The following is a 20,805-nucleotide window of genomic DNA, read 5'->3' on the forward strand; positions in this document are numbered from 1 at the left end:
CTTTGAATGTGCAGAATTCCATCTACAGTTCTATGCAGAAGAGGGATTTGGTCAATAACACAAGTTTATCTCAATACTTTGCAATGTAATCCTGAATGTCAATGACAGAGGTCAAAGGTTTCCTGTAGGTCTTCTACAGCTGTGAACACACTGTTTCTGCTATTGTTGTCTATTCTTCCAAACCAATATTCTCAACAGCTGTAATGTTTTGGAGCGGTTACTGTGCAACATGGAGTTTCAACTCCCTCCACAGAGTCTTCATCAAATTGAGGTCCAGGTCCAGGAACTAACTGAATGGGTTTTTTTTAAGCCAGTTTCCCAGGCAACGTGTTTGAGATCAGTGTCATGCTGGAAGATCTAGCCATGTTTCATCCTCGATACTCTCTCTTGATGGGAGGAAGTTTTTGACCAAAATCTCACCATTCAAGGCCCTATTAGTCATTTCCTTAATACAGATTAGTTTTCCTGCACTCTTTGGAGAGAAGCACCCCTGAATCGTGATGTTTGCACCCCATGCTTCAGAATTGGTACAGTGTTCTTGGGATACAATTTAGCATTCTTATCCATCCAAACATGGTGATCGAATTCCAATTTATTCTCAACTGACCATATTTTGCTCTCTCAATCCTCCTCTGTTTCATCCAGATGGTCTCTGGTAAATTTTATACTCAACTCAACAGGGCTCAACATGGACTAGCTTCTGGATGTAGACAGGTGTCTTTTAAACCGAAACTCAGTGTATAAACAGGTGCCATTGATCCATGTAAAAATGAAGGAAAGAAGAATTTCTTAACCCTTGTGCTATCTTAGATGACCCCACCCTTACATTGACGTGTTATCCCTACCTTGACAGAGGTGGATAAAGGTGGAGAGGATTTCATGTAATCCATGGACACCAGTGAAGATCACAAATCATTGAAGAAAAAAGGTTCAGAGCACTGTCTAGTGGGTCTAGATGACCCAACTCCCAATGTTTAAGTGCTTAGGATAGCACAAGGGTTACAGAAGTAGTAACAGGTCTGTGAGGAACATAATTGTTTTTTGTTTGCAGGGGACACATTTTTATTTTCTGCACCATTATACAAATATTTTTTTAAAGGTATTTCCTAGATTTTTTTTTTTACATTCCTTCTCTCACAATTAAAGTGTATCTATAATGAACAATTCATATCTCAGTGGGTTAACTTGGAGAATCAGTTACGTCCAAATACTTTTTTGCCCCACTTTTTATCAAAACTGTACACATGTTTAATAGTTTGACTTTTTGAAACTTTGATAAATTAAAAATTCTGGAGGAAATTTTTTATATTTTTACAAAAGTTTGTTAGTGATTTATAAACACTTTCATGTAACACGAGCCATTATATTTCAGTTTTTTATTTTTTTTCTGAACTAATAAAATTTTCAAGAGTCAAATACCTGGTGTAGGGCCCCAATGATCTGGCGGGTTTCTTGATAGATCATCTCAGGACTCCAGTGATCGTTGATCAGCTTCAGTGCTTCTGCAATTCTGTTGTGTTCTCTGAGCCACAGTGTGTGCAGAGAAATCAAGGGCAGGCCCTCGTTGACTCGACCGTCCCCCGCGCTAAAACAGTCAATCCCGTCGTCCTGCTGAAAAGTTCGGCACGCCGATGGCGTCTTGGCAACAAAAGGAAGATAAGGTCTTCCCTTTGCATCCTTGAATTGGTCGTTGACGGCAAGTTTCCCACTGAGCCCGGAAAGGTCACGAAGGAAACTCTCCAGCTTTGGAGTGTGCCCATAAACAAGTGAAGCATCAATGTAAGAAGTGATGGCATTCAGCTGCTGTCGCTGCAGGGCGTGCTGTACATCAGACCCCGGACTGACATAACAGTCTGCTGTGGAACGATGAAAGGGCATGCAGAGAGAATCATCAGTCTGTGGAAAGACAAATCAAAATATTAACAAACCATTTTTACTCTACCATAAGCTTTTATAATGCTAGATGTTTTTTTTGTTTGTTTTTTTGCAGTGGTCACAGATGGCAGTCCTCTCAGTTGATAGAATTATTTGGTTATTTGTAGAGTAAATAAAAAACTGTGGCGTATCATTTAGTAAAATGTTAAATTTCTAAAAAATGAAATTTACTTCTCAGTCTTCCTTTTTCATGAAAACAGTACGAACTTTTGTTTCTAGTAGATGTTTATAGTTCTTTGAAAAATTACTTTTCTAAACATCTATTCATGTTTATCTGCTTAACCCTTGTGCTATCCAAGGCACTTTAACATTGGGAGTTGGGTCATCTAGACCCACTAAACAGTGCTCTGAACCTTTTTTCTTCAATGATTTGTGATCTTCACTGGTGTCCATGGATTACATAAAATACTCTTCACCTTTTTCCACCTTTGTCATGGTAGGGAGAACACGTCAATGTAAGGGTGGGGTCGTCTGGACCCCATAAGACAGCACAAGGGTTAAAAAGGCAACCCACAGAGGAACTTCTCTAAGTTGATATCTTAATGTCCCACCCAAATCATCTTTTGACCTGCTCATTTCTTCTGCTCTTGATCCATCACAAATGCAATTTTAAGCTTTAGTTTCTTAATATTTGTCCTCCATCATCATAAAAATGCTACAAGAACATGTTAAAAACATTTCATTTCAGTGGGTCTTTAAAGTCTTTTCCACAGACATTTTCTTCAGCTCCACCTTAATGGACACCAACATGTTTAGATCTTTCAACAGTTTGCTGCAGAACCTTTTTCAAAGGGAAGATCTATAAAACAGTTAGGCATCCAACTTCTGTAGACAAACAAGTTCTGGTTGTTGGGACAGAGAGGAAGCCACTCCCCACTGTAAAACAGAAAACTGAGTATGAACATTCATCTTTATTTTATAGTCTATAAAAAAGTTCCATGAGCCTTTGATCTCACATTAGAGATGGATTTTAGTTATCAATAACTTTGAAAAAGTGTCCTGTTTAACCTTTATGCTTCAGCACAACAGAGTAATGGGTCATCTGATCTTCCACCCCATGACTAACAAAAGTCCTTTAACTTTTACAAGTTTTTTCCTTTCTATGGCTTATTTGACCTTCTGATCTTTTTAAAAATGTTCTCCCGAAAATATAAAACACCAAGAGTAAAAGAGTGAAGTCCTAAGCCAGTATCACAAAGCCATAAGAAAAAACAGGCCTTTTGAACAGGCGCGTGCACTCATAGGGTCTTAATTTTTTTATTATTAATATATGTATATGTTTAACGTAATATGTTAAGATTAAAATTGCCTTTAAACTATCATTCAGTTTCACAATCTTCTGTATTAAAATCTTTCTAATCACACCAAAAGTTTGTGTTTAGAACAGTGTTTTTCAACCAGTGTGCCGCGGCACACTAGTGTGCCGTGGGAGATGGTCAAGTGTGCCGTGTGAAATTGCCCTCATTAACTGATCTAAAAACATTTCCCATCTCCAGGATATCAGCTCTGTGTTCATCCAAACAGGCCCTGATAAAACACTGAGGAGTTAGGAAGATCGTAAAATACTTTTTCTTTGCGTTTATTTTATTTTATTAAAGACATTTTGATAAGAATGACGGCAGCGCGATTCAGCTGCAGCTCCGGCTGTATTTAGGAAAAGTCCCGCCCCTTTACCTCTCTTCACCAATCATTCTTGAAGGCTTAATCACATGTCATCAGTCTGCCCAATCAGAAGTGGTTAAAGTCTTCACTTCCTTGTCTCGATTTAGCTCGTAAAGTCGCTCAGTTCTAACAAATATACCAGCTAAAGCTCGTCTTTAGCGGTGTAGCTTTCCACAGAATCCGGTATCAGACCGTGGAACAAGTGAACAAAACCATGAAGCTCCGAAAAGCGATCTCCGCCGGCCGTTTTTACGCACTACATCTCCCATGATGCATTGGGTTGTGAGAGTGACAGCGTAAAACTAAAGGAGTTCTGTTGTTAAACGTCTTGAAAACAACGAACACACTACAAACTTTTTTTAAATCTTCTAACTTAACTTTTATTGCATCTTTTAGAAAAACAGCTGCAGCTTCCAGCTTTTTCTGCAATAATTATCACAAAAATGCATGTGAGATTGTGGAGGGGCTGTAGATCAATACAGACTATGAGTTTCTCCTTTTTTTCATTTTTGGATGCTGGTGTGCCGGGGGATTTTTTTTAAGCTTAAAGTGTGCCGCGGCTCAGAAAAGGTTGAAAAACACTGGTTTAGAGGACAAGATGCAAAAGAGAATTTATCTGTGAATCCCCATTCAGAACAAAAGTCACATTGAATACAGCCGTCAGGAACTGGAGGTGTAAGATCCAAAATGCAGGAAACTGGGCTTGGTGACAAAACGTACACATTTAATAAATAAATAAACTCAAACAGGGTGAAAACAGATGACCAGAAATTTTCCATGAACTGAGGAAAACTAACAGAAACTAACAGCTGTGGATGCTTCACATGAACCAGAAGTGACTGATAGAGGACAGAATATGACCAAAAACACCACTAAAAAAACTGAACTGAACTGCAGAATCATCACAGCAACACTATGTTAACAAACATTAATTTCAGCATTCTGGAGATCAAAGTTATAGAAAATCTGTGTTTAAAATATTACCATCAATATTAGACTTGATTCGGAAGTCATTTCACAAAAATGGCACAAATAAGTCCCTCTCTTTCCTCCTGTTGTATTTATAGAATTGGTCATCAAGCTATATATTTAAACAACCTAATAAAAACACTGAAAAGCACATTTTAATTCATTCATCCTTCTTCCTTTTTGTCCCTTTCGTTGTCACGGGGTTGCCGGAGCCTATCCCAGCCACTTGTGGGCGAAGGCAGGGGACACCCTGGACAGGTCGCCAGTCTGTCGCAGGTCCACTGTGACGGGGTCCCGTCAGGAAATACATGCAGAGGACCCAAGGTGAGGAGGTTCGTTCTTTATTTCAAGACACAAAGCTCTACGCAGGGCCGCACTAGCACGCGACACCTCCGTCTCACTCCTCATTTCACTACCTGTGGCGCTCCCTTTTAAACGATAAGCCACGCCTATTGGGCGTTGCTCTCCAATCATCGTCCAGGTGGCACCACAGGTAGTAATTTTAAAACATAAAATACACAAATACACGAAAAATAAAACACAGTGTGGCCCCCCCTCGTCATCTGACAATGCCACACCGTCACACCCACAATCACACACACATTCACTCTCATGTTCACACCTAGGGACAATTGAGAGTGACCAATTAACCGAAACATGTTTTTGGACGGTGGGAGGAAGAAAACCCAGGCATGCACGGGGAGAACATGCAAACTCCACACAGATGGTGTTTTTTTTCTTGTCCCCCAGCCAGGCTTGAACCAGGGCCTTTTTAGAAATAACACCACCAATTTTGTCATGCCTCTCATGACCTAAATGAAAGTTTACTTCCAGAGGGAAGCAGGTCAGGTCCAGCCTTTTTTGTATTTTTTGTCATTTATATCGTGACTCAACACCATAACATGAAAAAATTATACAAAACTACTACTTGCTAAAATGTTATTTTGTTATTTAAATAAACAATGAAATTCTGAACTTCATGGATGTTATGTTCCCTCTTCTTAGCACTTAGCATATGAAGCAGCTGTACATGTTTTAATGTTACTGGGTTTAGGAACTGCTACCGGGTTGAGATTTTAGAAATATACAATTATTTAAATAATAACCATATAATTCAATCAAAATGTCCATACTGCATGCTTACTGAATATGATTTCAGCTCCATATTAAAGATTTGAATATGATGGCACCAGCGACAGCAGCAGAAAGGCGAAGGAGATTCACAAGAATGTTGATCCGTCAAGAAAGGAGCAATACCTTTAGCGTAGGTGTGAAAAATGGAAGAACAATGTGGAAGAAGGGAAAAAAACCATAAGACAATTAAGTCAAAGAGAGCAGTGGAGGAAAAGAAAAGAGTGGAGAAAGGCTTTAGAAGCAAGGAGTGGAAAGAAATGCTCAAAGAATTGATGGCTTCTCAGAGTCAAGATCAGGGGATCAGCAGAAGATGCCATCACAACAACAATAATCAAGGTTTGGGCAGTAAGCAGTGTTATGAAATGTCCTTTGAGGTAATTTTTCCGTCGCCTTCCTTTTCAAAACAAGGTGCAGGAAAAAAAAGACATGACTTTCCACATACAAATCAATGTTTGTGGTTTTCTTTTGTAGGCAGCGTTTATATGCTCAAAGGAGGGACAGAAGGACAAAACAAACTCAAAAGGAAAAAAAGCTGAACTACAAGAAAAACTGGAAAAACAAAGAAAATCTTAAAAAAAAAAAAAAAAGCTGCCAATGTTTAACGTATTCTGATTCACCACGTTCAGAAATAAAAAAGACTAACTTCATATTACATCTTTAATCCCCAGACAAAAAAAACACCTTACTTTACCATTAATGATTCATTCAAGAAATTAGAAATAAATACAAAAAAGCCACCAAAGACAAAGAAAGGCAGCTGATTGCCAAAGTCACAATAGGGAAAATAATTGGAAAAAAATACAGGTTTCTACAAATTTGGAAGTGGCTCACTTGGATTCTCAAACAGGAGAATCAAAATGAATGACAGTCCACTTTTTGAAAGAAGAGATCCAGCAGGGTTTCTGTAGCCTTAAAAGAAAAATATCAAGGGATTCTATCTCAGAGATGATGTGAGTAGAATGACCACAGAAACCAAACAAGCACTAATGAGGAAGAAATTAAAAATGCAGAAAAAGTTCCTGATGGATACTTTACAAAATATTCATAGAAGATTTTTGGCAGAGAATCCAGAGAGAAAAATATCCCTTTTTTTGTCATCTTCGCCCCTTTTGGGTTGTGAATCCAGCGCTTTCTGAACGAGAAACTTGCATGTGTAAATTACATAAAAATCTCAGCTTTATGGCAGAGAAGCTCTGAAACTCATTGAGACTGCCAATTCTGAAAAGTTAATAAAGAAGATATGCTACAACACTTTAAGCAAAAATGGCATGTATGGAGAATGTTTCCCTTGCAAAGATAAAACTGTCCATATTACAAGTGCAAAACAATAGCACTTCAAATATAGAGAAAAATGCTACAGGAACATGTTAAAAACACCAAAAAAAAAGGTTTCATTGGAGTGGGTCTTTAAAGCAAAAGTAAAAGCTGCTTTAAGTGGCTTTTTCATATTAGAAAATCAGAGCAAAACACAAATCCTTTTAAATTTTAAACAGTTAATACGTAAAAATGTTCACATAAAGTTGGTGATTTTTAGTTTACCTTAATGGGAAAGCAGGGGTGCACATTATCACAGGTCTGGTAGCAGTCCGTGTCTGTCCAAAAGGCACTTTTACTGATGCTTTGAGGTGTAAAGGTTATGTCATGGTCAATGTACTGGCCCCAATCCACCAGCAGCTGAGAGTAGTCATCATCCTTCCATTTACAGGAGCTCCTGATTATTTCCCTGCTGACCTTCCGAGGCTGTTGACGGAAAATTGTTTAATATGGACTGCATGACTCTTCAAGCCACATGTTTCTGTTATACAATCACTGACAAAATTGAACAGTCTATAGCCCTCTGCCTATCCTCGAATAAAAAGCTCGGGTTGAACGCTTTGCCTCTAATTGCTGTAACAAAAATACATTTAGCAACTGGACACAGTGAGCAGTTCTTCACAATAAGTAAAAGGGAGGTTACCTTTACTAGACCTGTGTTAATAAAAGCGGAACAGTCCAGATCTAAGAAAACAGATCTTGGACAACACTTAAAAAAATAGTTCTCATTTGCAGAAGTAAGCTGTAGTTACGTCTGCAATAAAGTCCAATTAATGAGCATTTTCAGTATGACTTCACTCTGAAGAGGAAGGGTCTGCAGATACAGCTACATGACAGAGACCCAGCTTCTTAAAGCACAGAGCAGCATCTGGAGCACACAAGGCAGCTTCATCCTGTGTTATCCCCCACATGCCTCTTCCTCAATGACTGAAGAAAATATCTGCTCTAAAACAGGTTAGAATAATAATTAGAAAGCTATTGACTTGCAGAGGGCGAGGGCTCAGCTCGCTTCATTTCTGCTGCAATTTCTCCATCCGAGACGGCTGTGCCAGCCGGAGCAGCAGTTTGTAGATTACCGGGGGAAGCTGGAAGCCATGATGGAGTCGATCTGGGTTCCAACCCTTGGGTTCTCCCTCCCCATCTTCATATTCAGCCGGGAGCCATCTGACCAAGGCGGTGTTGGCTGCTCCCCAGCGAGGATTAAGCCTGACACAAAGGAATCAGAAGTGAGTTCAAAAACAATGCAGAGCAATACACTGGTTTTCCTCATGGGTTTTAAACCCCTACTCTCTGCTATAGAACATAATGTGGGGATCATTGACTTCTTCTTTTTAATGAATAAACTCAAAGTTTCTGACATGTTTTCCCAACTTGTTATGCTAGAATTATGGGTTTGTTGAAATAAAGTCTTTATTAAGAAAAAAAAAAGGGAGATTTGACATAGCCCCACAAGAAATAGCACACAAACAAGGCTGTTTACTGCAGTAGAACTCACATGTGGGAGACTGGAGGTGAGCTGGCAGAAACACAAATAACAAAACCCAAACCTCTGGAACTTAATTCGAGTGTTAACTAACCTTTAACTAAAAGAAGCAACTGAGAATGTTGGCTGCTCACCTTTAAAAACCATCATATATCCGGAGGAGGTAATCAACAGAACCAGCTGTGTTGCGTAATTTAACACAGGTGCGATTTTGGAGAGGCTGGGAACATACAGAACCTGAGAAACTAAAGATTACCTTTAGAAAATCAGCTAAACATGGGGTGAAGTAATCCAAATGAACAAAAAAAGACAAATAAGGTGGATAGTTCCAATGGATGATTAAAAAGTACATGTTCGGCTCAAATGTGGGGTTAAATGAAGGAGAAATGTTGAACATGGCATGTGGCTCCTAATTATAGAAAGATTGATTATGCAGGGCACGAAGTTGTCCATCAATATGTCTGTTAAGTATCTGCTGTGATGCTGACAGGACGCAGGGAGATGTTCGTAATGAACACGTGAGAGGAGACCCGTCTTGATCCACTCTGGGTCCGCAGCACAGCGCTGCTTTAATTGTGTTATCCTTGTGCAGCGTCTGACAACTGACAGTTTGTGAGGAAATTGTTATAATCAGTGCAGCAGAGCCAGAAAACTGACCCTCTGTTTTCCACACCTTCTGCTTTCCTGTCACAAGCTTTACCAGCCTTCATGCACAAGTTAATTTGACATATAAAAGATGAAAAATATTGCATGGCTCCTTCATTGCAAATGTGGGCCTTTTTTTTACCCCTCCTGGAACTCAGTTTGTGTTTGGGATTTTTGTTTTGTATTTGTGGAGAAAACTACAGTGGCCCTGGGGGGTATTCCAGAAAGCAAGATTAAACTACCCTGACTTTAATCCTGAACTCTGGCTGAAGTCTGCCTTAACTTGCTTATTACTCTGGCTATGTCGGGTCCAAAAGACCAGATATGAGTTGGTGTAATTACGCCCGACTTGGTAACCCGGGCTTAATGCAAGTGCACAGCAAGTACATAAAGACATTTTCAATGGATCGGCGATTTCCGGAGTCAATATGGAAACGCGTGGAGAACAAAAGAGAGCGGTGTACTTCAGTGAGCCAGAGTCTGAGATTTTAATGACGCCGTATGAAGATTATACGACCGTCAAAAAAGTAATACGGTTGCATCATCAGCAAAAGAAAGAGTTTCTGCTTGGAGAAAAAGAACGGACAGAGTAAACGCACGAGTTTCTATCTCATTTCCAATTACATTGTGATATATATATACAACTTATAAAACCTAAATGAATTGATTCACTTGGTAACAAGTAATTGAGTTAAATTTATTCAACCTAATTTCTTGTCTATCCAACTCAATAATTGTTTGTAAAACTCAAATTTACATATTTATCTAAATTTCATATTATTCCAATGTTTTTCCATATTAATTTATTGTAATTCTTGAAATCTCATATGTCTAACTTAGAGGCTGCAGATTTTCTCATTTTTATAAAATTAAAATAAATAATAAATAATAATACTCCGTCGTATAAAACAAATGTCTGATAACTGTTATTTTTAAGTTGACTGAACTCAAAAAAATATTCTAATCTTAACTGAAGCAAATAATTAAGTTAGTTTATGTAAAAAAGTATATCTTTCCAACATCCAAACGTGGTCTTATCACCCTCTCACAGTGGAAAAAGTATTTTCTGAGCTTCTTCATCCACTAAATCATCTTCAAATGGACATGTCATACTGCTTCACCTCTCTGAAAACAAACTAACCTTCAACTAAACCTGCTCCAGACCAGGTTATGTTCAGAGCATGAGTTGCCATGGTAACTTGACATTCCCTGAAACATACATCTGTTGTTGGAACCGAGAGCTGAGGTTATCTACTTCCTTAGCCTCGAACTTACCGTGGTAACTAGCATAACCTGTTTTTTTTTAATACCCCCCTGAAGTGCAAATCACAGCAACAAATCACTCAACGTAAAACATAATAAAGGTCTCAACAATTAAAAAAGCTAAACAAAAAATTAAAAACAATGTTACATTTTCGAAATCAAAACAAAATTCCAGAAAAAACACAATTCCAGAAAAATAAGACAAAATGAAACATTTTGGAAATCAAAAGTAACTTCTAAAAGTAAAATGTTAAAAAACGAAACACAATAAGAAGCTGTAAAAAATGGGTACTATGGAATATTACTGATCAAAGATTATGTTCAAATTTTTGACGAGTTTCTTCAAATGCGTCTTCAATGTCCTCATACCAATTATAGTTTTATGATTCATGTGGAGCATATTCAGTATCGCTTCATGCCAAATAACTTTCAGCTGAAATGATGCATCATTCAATAATTGATGTCCAATTGTACCTACCTTTTCTGGTTTCTTTTTGTGTTCAGTTTCTTAACGCTTCATTATAATTTCTGGAAATTCTGGAATTGTTTTATTGTTATGTTTAATGTTTAATTTCTTTTGAAAGTTGTTGTTTTTTTCTTTTTTTTTTTTTTCTTTTTTGGTTGTCGTTGGGATCTCTTTGTTTTTGCGTTGAGTGATTTGTTGGAGTGATTTCACTTCAGGGCCACCGTAGAAAGCTAAGATCTTAAAAAAAAAAAGAATAATACACAGTTGTTCCGTTAGCACAATGCTATTAGCATCTCACTAACAGGTGTTTGTATCATTACTTATGGTCAGAGCCAGGTCCTTTAGGGTTAAGAAATAAACTGAGTTTTTTTACTTTTAGACTATTTAAATGAATTACCAAATATTTTTTAAATGTTTTTTGTTTGCAGTAATTGTATTATTGAACATTAAAAAAAAAATGCATGACGCTAATGGCGTTGAACATTAAATATGAAGATCAATTTGCTGTTTTAACTGTCCAAAGATTAAAAAAAATAGACAAACAGGATTATTAATTTCTTTTTAGACTACTTCTTATGTCCAAGCTCAACATTTTGGTGTTTCTTTCTTGTTAGTGTTTACTTTTTAAAAAATTTTTATAATCAATATGGACACTGGAAATATTTGAAAATGCATATTTTCTGAATAACATCACGTTCACAAAAACTATTTTGGTGGCTTTAAATAAAATAATTAATATTTGAAGTAAAGGAGTAAAAGAGAGTAGAAGTTAAACTGAACCTTCTTGTGAGATAGGCACTTTAGAACCTCGCCTTGATCAAAATTATTGTAGGATTTTCAGCAGAGACTGTCAAACAGCTGCGATCCCTTTTATCATAGAGCTGTTATCTGAATATCAAAGTAAGTGTGTTTCTCCTGAATGGCGTAGGCTGACCTACCTGTTGTTGCAGACTCCTGATATGGTGCGGTATCTGCTGTGACGGCTTTGTTCACACGTGTCTTGCTTTGTTGCATTGGGACAGCCAGACAGCTCTGCAAGCAGCTGCACATCCTCTAAGGATAACAACTCTGGAGCAACAATGGAATACATGAGGTTTTTTGACAAACTTTATGAGCATCTTTAATACAAAACACAGGACTTGTTCTTCAGTTGACACCTGTTTCTTTTAAATTAATCACTCTTTTAGACATTATGGTGGCAAAAATAGTTTGAGGAACCAATTAGAAAGTTATCTGGAGGCTGCTTTTAATAATGGAAAGCACGCCTACCTGAAGCAGTGAGATTCCTTTCATATTTCTGTTTTGCTGTGTACTTCAGGACCTGTAGGGCTGCTTGAAAAACCTCACCAGCTCGAGAAATCTCCTGGGTCTCAGGCTCAGCTTGCAAACGGAATTCAAACCCATGCTTGGAAAATGAGGCTGAGCTCCGTCTGTGCAGTCAAATTGACAGTGAGGAAGAGCAATTTGGTTCCTTCTGTCCCTAATTTGGCGAGCTGTGTTTTAGTTAAGTGACCTAATTGCCTTCTTGAATGTGAATTACCTTTGTCTGGAGCGCTGGAAGGCGTTGTCAACAATCTCACGGCTTTCTTGTGAGGATTGAATCAGTAATTCTCTCACAGATGAGGCTGGAACAAAAACAGGGTCATCGTAGCTTGAAAAACAGTTAAATCTATTTCTACATCATGGTTTTAAAGTCCCACTCCAATAATCTTTTGACCTAATATAAAAGTTTTCCAAGTGGTCTTTAACTATGCCCTTTTTAGGCAAAATAGAAAAATCTGTGTTTTTTTTCCTAGGACATAGTTTCTGCAGAGTGGCAATAGTTAATCAGAAATTTGCCTCTGAGTTGTGGGCGGGACCACTGGTGTGGAGTAAGATTCACCTAATTTCCCAATATCCTTTTATTTAGACGCTCTCCTGTTATCTTACAGCCCCTCACAACACCAAGCTAACATTACAGGTAGAAAAAAAATGGCAGACAATGCTGGAGCGATCCAGCCAAACAGTTTTGAGCCAGATGCCAACTCAGATGAGGAAATCCAAGATGTACATGGATATACAGGGGGGCAAAAAAGTATTTAGTCAGCCACCAATTGTGCATGTTCTCCCACTTAAAAAAATGGCTGTAATTTTATCAACTATGAAAGACAACATGAAAAAAAAAATCCAGAAAATTGTCTGATTTTTTTAAAAGAATTTATTTGCAAATTATGGTGGAAAATAAGTATTTGGTCAACTACGGACCTGTAACTTCTGTAAGAAGATCATCTGTCCTCCACTTGTTACCTGCATTAGTGTTTGAACTTGTTATCTATATGTACACAACCTCAAACAGTCACACTCCAAACTCCACTATGGCCAAGACACAGGAGCTTTCTAAAGACACCAGAAAGAACATTTCTGACCCCACTAGGCTGGGAAGACTAAAACTGCAATAAGTAAGCAGCTTAGTGTGAAGAAATCAACTTTAGGAGAAATTATTAGGAAGTGGAAGACACACACAAGACCACTGATAATCTCCCTCGATCTGGGGCTACCAACAAGATCTCACCCTGTGGGGTCAAAAACGGTGAGCTTTTAGCTGTGTTTGACACCTGTCATTCTGTCTGCACTAATAAACCTGCTACACGTGGAACCAGCCGTTTGCTCGTTGGTGACCCATGGTAATATTTCCCGAGAGTCCCAAGAGGACCTGTTTGCAGACAACATAGCACCCTAACAACAAAGTCGGAAGCTAAATTCTGGAATTGGAAGTTTACACCACCGCCACCCCTTACCATTTCAGTCGGAAAATACTCTTTTTTAATTTGATTAATTAATTTTTTTTTTTGGGTCCAAAAACACTCATTTAATTGACAAACCCTTAGAGTTATGTTCTTTCTTCTGCTTTCAGCATTAACATTTTTACACCTGAGATGTCTCTGTGAAAGCCTGCTTTGCTCTGACCGTAATTCCTTATGCATCTACGTGAATCAGCTGATCGGCAGAGAAAAGTGGCTTTGCGCCAGGAACAATTCAAAGTGGCTTTTCCCTGATAGGCATATAAAAAGTAGCATACCAGCGCAAAGCAGCTTTTCTTCACAACAGAACACACTGATTAATGTTGATCCTGTTAAGGGTTGAAAAGTTACGGTGTGAAGGAGTGTAAACACTGGGGCTAAAGCTCCGGTGTGACAGTTTTTCAAATCTGAACACTTTTGTTTTTATCTTTTCGGCACTATGGCAAAATTATATAAATTTGGTCATGATTGGGGCATGTGATATCGTCAGTGACTCGATCAAAGGGTAGAAAAAAATATTTTAATACGGCCTCTCGATGCAAGGATTTTCGTTCTGAATATCCATCCATTTTCTTAACCCACTGGGGCTGCCGGAGATTACCCTGGTTATTATTGGCCGAAGGCAGGATACACCCGGGACAGGTCGCCAGCCCGTCTAAGGACACACGTAGCTGGAGCGATCAAGCCCAGCCCAGCGTTACGAGTAGGGCCAGCATGCACCAGAGACCAAGTAGAGCAAGCTTAGCTGCCAAGGATCCAGTAGAGTAAGCGAGCAAGCTCCACTGCCCAGGGTCCAACAGAGTTAGCGAGCACCACCGCCCAGGCAGACGGAAGTAACGTTTAAAACGGTTGTAACCCAGGCACAGCTCCTGCAACAGGGGTGACGTCCACCAGGAGAGACTCTGAATGATCTGGTGAACCCAGACATGGTGACGTGCTTGCTGCTGCCTCTGTAGAGCTCCCCAAAACATTGAATCCCAAAATGCTTGCTCAACATCATCTATGTTTTCCATGATGTTGCAACTAATGAAGTCCAGAAAAACTTTGGCAGTTGCTCCATGGCTGGGGCATCAAGCAGGTAATTTAATGGGCTTCAAAAAAGAAGTGGCAGATGCAAAATTGATGCGTGAATTGGGTCCGGTGTGAATGCAGAATACGAATGAGTGACATCCCCATTTGGATTATGTTAACCGTAAGCATTCATACTTCCTGTACATCTTTGCAAGAACATTAACTTTTTTTTGTTTCTGTTTATTATCTTAAAGTATGATATTTAATTAGAAAATCCCTGTTGATGTATTTAATATTTTCTTCGTATAATTTATCAGAAACAACAAAAAAGGAAGAAATGAGCATTTTATCCCATTCTTTTTTGCTGCCATCATTATTTTTTTGGTCTCCCGCCTCCATGTTGTAGCCCTGCTCCTCTATGCTAAGTACTCTCAGCAAATCAATTCTCATCAGAAGGATTTTAAAACTATTTGAGTTTAGGGTTAAATGGGTTCACCTGCTGGGTTTTTCAGCTTGTAGCTGGCTCTATGGTCGTTTGCTCATTAACTGCCTGGACGTGTTCCCAGATCACGGTTGATAAGCACGCCGCCAGAAAAACCTGCCTGCCCTTTGGCATTTAGCATCCATGCAGCAAAATAATATTGATGTTATTCTGTCATAGGGCAGTAATAATGCTTTTTATTTTCTTTTACTCAGGTACAGTGATGTAAACAGGAGTTATTCTGAAATGAAATTGCTCTTCCCTTTTTAAGAAGCACTTTTTCTATCCTGTTTTAGTTTGGTTTAATCCTTCCAAGGGTTTAGAAAGTAAATCAACCAAGAGTCTTTTTTGTATTTCAAGTGTGGCTGTGCCCAATAGATTCCAGTGCATTATTGTTTACCAAAGAGTTGTATTTAGTTTCTTATTCTTAAGTAAGATGACTTTTAAAAAAAACCCAAAGGGAGTGACGGTCATGGAGAGGTCATGGACAGAGAAAATTAATTCAAATAAAAGAGACAAAAGATGCCAACACTGGGAGATGATGCATTGATTATTACAAAATAAAAATACATTTCCAAATACAGAAGAAAATTCACTTGTAAGAGAAACATTATCATAAAGAGAATAAAATAATACAAAAAAAGAAAAGAATACTATATTTTTATTGCTAAATTCCAGTCAAAAATGTAAAAAGATCAGTAAGACTTCCATGGAAATAGTCAAATCCAGAATGAAGAAGGAAAGGCTGCACTTATTTATTTATTTCTATTTTAAAGAGTGTTTGGTTTTTACTGAAAAAGAGCCTGAACCCTGCCTGCCGAAAGATGCCGACTGCTTTGAACCGTGCTCCCCAGCCGTTACCACTAAACATTTAAAAGCGACCTGATAACTGAAAAGGTCAAACGTACTTTTTGAACATAAAAAAAGAAGGCATTGAGGTTTTAAAAACTTTCTTTAAAAACATCAAAGTTTGTCTCAAAATCAGGAGTTTGTGTCTACTACAATTTTTACAGGAGACAAAAGGAACATAATTACAATGTTTTTGGTGTCTAGCGGGTATCTGCATTTTTTAGGTATATCATATGTATCAACCCAGTACATTTTAGTTTGTGCATTAAGACTTTATGATTTGGCACACTTCTGCAGTCTCACACAGCGAGAGAAACCTCTCTGTAAGAGAACACATTTGGAATTGAACTGCCAGTCAATAGAGTCACACATCTCCTTTAACCTAGGCTAGATATGTAATAAACTGAATGTATCATTCAGCAGGACCACATACTGGCATTACAGGCAGAGTAAAACTATGAAATTCACTGAATAATCTCCATGTGTGTCACAGTTATGTATTGCATATTGTGCGAGTCAAACTGTTTTTGTGAGGATCTTTCTTCTCCTTCCAATCAACTCATCTCATTGCCTTTTAGTCTTTGAGTTATTGTGTTTTTTTCTTGTTTCTCCACGGGGTGACAAAACTATCTCTGTATTTTTTCAAACACTCCTCAAACACTTGGGTTATTTCTTCAGCCCAATCGTTCAGTTAATCATGTTGGAATGTATTTTTGGATTAGTTTTTGGTGAAAGGCCTTTTTTGGGTTATAGTGGCTTCATTTTATTCAAATGTATTTTTTTTTTCCTGACAGTCCAATTTGCATTATCTTTAATTATGGAATTTTTGGTATGTATTTTTGTATCGTTTATCATAAAAAATATGAAAGTAGTCTCAATTGCTTCACACAGATTCAACTTTTTAAAACGTTTTTTCTCCCAAACTTAGAAGTGATTTGAAGAAGACATGAAAATAGCTGCTTATCTCTATGATTTGTGGTTCATGTAGTTTTTTTTCTGGGGTAAATTAAAGGAAATTCACACAAAGAAGTGGCAGTTTGTTTCAGTAAAAATCAACTATGAAAAAAAGAAAAAAAAGTAAATACTTACAATTCAAAGTTGTTTTAGTGGTTAACAAAGATTCCCCGATGGTGCTGACCAATGATACAGAGAGGAACACCAGCAAGTGATGCATTTTAAAGAACTGTGATGGTGTGTAGACTACAGAGAAAAACAAGTCAATGTTTGTGGCTGGAACTCATTATAGCCAGTCTTTATACTCTCCCACAATGCAGAGGGTCTGCTGGCGAAGTTAAATAATGCAAGTCACTGTCGAGTGACTAAGAGATTCAAAGTTTCTCTTGACTGCGGACGACTGATTCTGCTGTTTTGCAGCCTGTTGTTTAAGCCTCTTCAATGTTAGACTGGTTTTGAGCTGAGAGTAAAAAATTCATATGAGAGATCTCAGGTTTACACTCTTTAATCAATAGTTTTAATTAAAACACATTTATTACTTCTAATTATCTAAACTTTTAAACGTACACACTCGATTTTCAAGGACACAAAAGGGTCACTGTCACTGACAGTTGAGCAGGGTGCTTGAATGACATGCTTGATATGGTGCTGATGCAACTTCATGATAATGTGTGTGTGCTGTGGGTTTAGAAGTGGTCTGAAGATCCTCTTTAGTCGTCACGGTGGCTGGTTTATCATTTAAAACAAAACAGTTTGAGCTTAAGGTGAATCTGTAGTCCTGCTGAATAGAGAAGAAAACAACCAGAGCAATAAATACTAACTTCATTTAATAATCCCTCCCTACATGTTCACATTTTTTCTGGCATCCTTTTCTGAGTTTGGGCAGTAGTTCAAACTACTTGTCTTCCTTTTTTTTCACATTTACTTTTTGCTTTACCACAATTATTTTATAACATTCCAAAAAAGCACTAATTTTAATAGGATGTTTTCTGTCATCTGATGTAACGTAATGGTTTCTGTGTTCTAGTTTAAAACTGTTCAGAAGGTTATGTATCCAAAATTAACTTAAAAAGAAAGTTTTTTTTAATGCTGGAATCCTAAAACTGTAATCATTGAAATTCACACCCCAAAAGCTGTAACTGCTGCATAAAAGTTACAAATCACAAAGAAATCATATTTTTCATCATTTTCACAGCGTAAAAATGCAGTCAGAGCTAGAACATTTTAAATGGGGGTGGGAAAGGGGCAAAGGTCTTTGGTAGGGTGGCAATGGGAACCTACAAACTATAAGCACCAGGTAAGTAATTCTTTTTACTTAGATTTTTTATTTTTATTTTTCTTTAAAATTTCAATTAGAGCTCTTGTCTTTTTTATGATTGGTTCTTAAAATAGATTGAGATGTCAAATACCTTTAAAAAAAGTGGCATTCATCTGTTTTGTCTTTAGTTATGCCTAAAAATTACATGTTTGAAAATAGTCTGTTGCTTAAAATAAAATAAAATTTAAAACCTATTTACTTATTTCATTTGTTTCATTTTACCACTTACAATTTTATTTAAAAATGTCAAAGAATAACATATATGTGAGCATGTTGTACAGATTTTCAGGTTTGCATCCTGCTCATTTGAGCTTATTTCCAATGGAAAGTTAAGAGGTTTGATAAGCAAAGTCACAGCATTTGGATGGTATTTGGATGAGATTTTGCAAGAATGTACCATTTCTTGTTTGTCTCCAAGTCAGTTGCAGCAAATAAAGTTAGCTTATTGTCAGCTTTGTTGCTTGCAATTTTCTATTTGTACTGTGGCTTTACCACAATTCTGGTGTTGATTTGTCTAATGATATATTTTGTGCATATTTTTGAACATCTACTGTTTTCTATCAATTTTATGTTTGGACTAATTTCAGTTTTTAGGTGTTTTTACAGCTATAGTCTACAAAAAGGTGTTCTTTTGGCTACAAAAAAATATTGTTAGTGGTCCTATCCATAGGTTAGGCTTGTGTTTTTTTTCTCATTTATTCAAAATCATAGTTGTTGGTTTGGGCCTTCTGCTGTTGACATTGCAACAGGAAGCACAATCCTGCCAATGAAAACAGGATGACACTTGATTCTGAATTGAACTTCCTGGAATATATGAACAGGGTGTGCAACAGAAAACGAACATAGTTGGACACGGATGGACACAGATGCAGCATCTTTAGTTGGAACCCAGCTTTTAGGTATATGGTGTGTTTTTTTTTTTGTTTTTTTTTTGGCTAAGATTTGTTTTTAAAAGACAGTTTTATTTTACTCAAGGCCGCTATTATGATCTCAGTACAAGCAAAAGCCACAAATTTTTAGACTTTAACTTCATTCTACATTAGTAAAATTATTCAAAGAATGTTTTTCTCTTTTGGAGATGACTACATTTGTACATTTGAAGTCATTATTTGTTTACTCTAAACAGCAAGAATGTTTTAACTGAGCTCAATTATTAAACTTTTAGTAAAAAAAAAAGAAAAACAGTTCTTAACAATCCAAGAATTCTCAAAATGATTTTTCTTTTCTCATTATCCTGAAATGTTTTTAATCAGTTTTTTTTTTATGAATCAAAGATGTTTGTCAAAGAGTTCATGTACTATTAACTGGTGCTCCATTTTAAAATTAAAAATAAACTCTGGACAAATGGTTTTCCAATCAAAAAGCATTAACAAAAAAAATGTTTTGGGTAAACAGCAAAACCTTCAACCTGCAACCTTTGTACTTTAATCTTTGGTCTAAAAACTACCAAATTTGGGGATCAGAAAACCAGCAGGTCCATCTGGCAAAACCACAAAAGCCTTGAATGGACTTCTAGTGCTGCAATAGATCCAGGATGTTTACAAAAGCCAGATAGAATAGAAATAGAAGGAATTGGGATGAAGGTGAAGACGGAAAGTATGAATCAAATTTCATTCTTATGAGAAACTATTCACAATGTGTAATCTTTCAACAGTATCAAAGAATAAAACAATACCAAACACCAAACACTTACTATATAATAATACCTATTCTGTTTGCTTTTCTTGCAGAGAGAAAACATAACCAAAGTTCTATATTAGATTCCTAAATAACTGCAGCTGAATGTCTCTGATCTCTGGCCATCATTTTAGTTCTGGCGTTATGCTTAGAGACCTCCCATGATGCACTGGGCACCTTTTATCACTTTGGACCCTGTGCTCTCCCTGTCTATGTAAATATCATTATTTTTGTCCCTGACTGTGTTTCTGACATGTTTTCTGGTTCTCTTTTCAGCTTATTTCTTCTTTCCAGAAGTCCAATTCTGCTGATGCTCTTTTCCTGTCTCAACTGATTTTCGATCACATCACCTGCAGCCTCATTTCTGATTAAAAATGAGACAATTACACCATTCTCTGCTGTATTACAATAATGAGCTTTTTACATTTACATTAAATTTTCCTGGCAGTGGTAAAACTTATTTAAAAAAAAATATTTTGAGAAATTGAATCCAACTGAGTTTTTTTGATGGAAAAAGATAGAAGATTAATAGAAATAGGAAGAAGATTACTAAGGTATTTTGTTGGAAAAAAAATAAAATATATATATTTTTTAATGGTACCCGATATATTTACAGTTCAGCAGCTCAATAAAACTTTAAAATTAGGTGTTATCTACATTTACGTCAGTTATTATGCAGACACAAGGACAAACAAGCATTAAAGCCATCCATCCATTTTCTAAACCCATTTTGTCTCATTCAGGTTCACGGGGCTGCCGGAGCCTAACCCAGCCAATCATGGGGGAAGGCTGGGTACACCCTGGACAGGTCGCCAGTCTGTCGCAGGGCCACAATAACACAATGGGAATGCTTTAAAGCATTTT

General features: G+C 37.3%; 1 protein-coding gene across 2 annotated transcripts in view; it reads right to left on the reverse strand.

Moving 5' to 3' along the window:
* The window catches only part of tpo (thyroid peroxidase), a 35,738-nt gene extending 17,463 nt beyond the window's left edge, over positions 1-18,275 (reverse strand). The window contains exons 1-7 of one of the 2 annotated variants that reach the window (XM_020713670.2): positions 17,082-18,275; positions 12,412-12,496; positions 12,141-12,301; positions 11,810-11,939; positions 8,091-8,220; positions 7,240-7,440; positions 1,420-1,896 (exon numbers count right to left, since the gene is read on the reverse strand). In XM_020713670.2, coding sequence (XP_020569329.1) covers positions 1,420-1,896; positions 7,240-7,440; positions 8,091-8,220; positions 11,810-11,939; positions 12,141-12,301; positions 12,412-12,496; positions 17,082-17,166 — 1,269 coding nt within the window. In that variant the 5' untranslated portion in view covers positions 17,167-18,275. Of the gene's footprint in view, positions 1-1,419; positions 1,897-7,239; positions 7,441-8,090; positions 8,221-8,509; positions 8,646-11,809; positions 11,940-12,140; positions 12,302-12,411; positions 12,497-17,081 lie in introns of those variants that run through there. The other variant, XM_011490598.2, reaches the window with a different exon arrangement.
* Between the last annotated feature and the right edge of the window lie 2,530 nt (positions 18,276-20,805).

This window comes from Oryzias latipes, chromosome 22 (assembly GCF_002234675.1).
Source record: "Oryzias latipes chromosome 22, ASM223467v1".
Classification (NCBI taxonomy): domain Eukaryota; kingdom Metazoa; phylum Chordata; class Actinopteri; order Beloniformes; family Adrianichthyidae; genus Oryzias; species Oryzias latipes.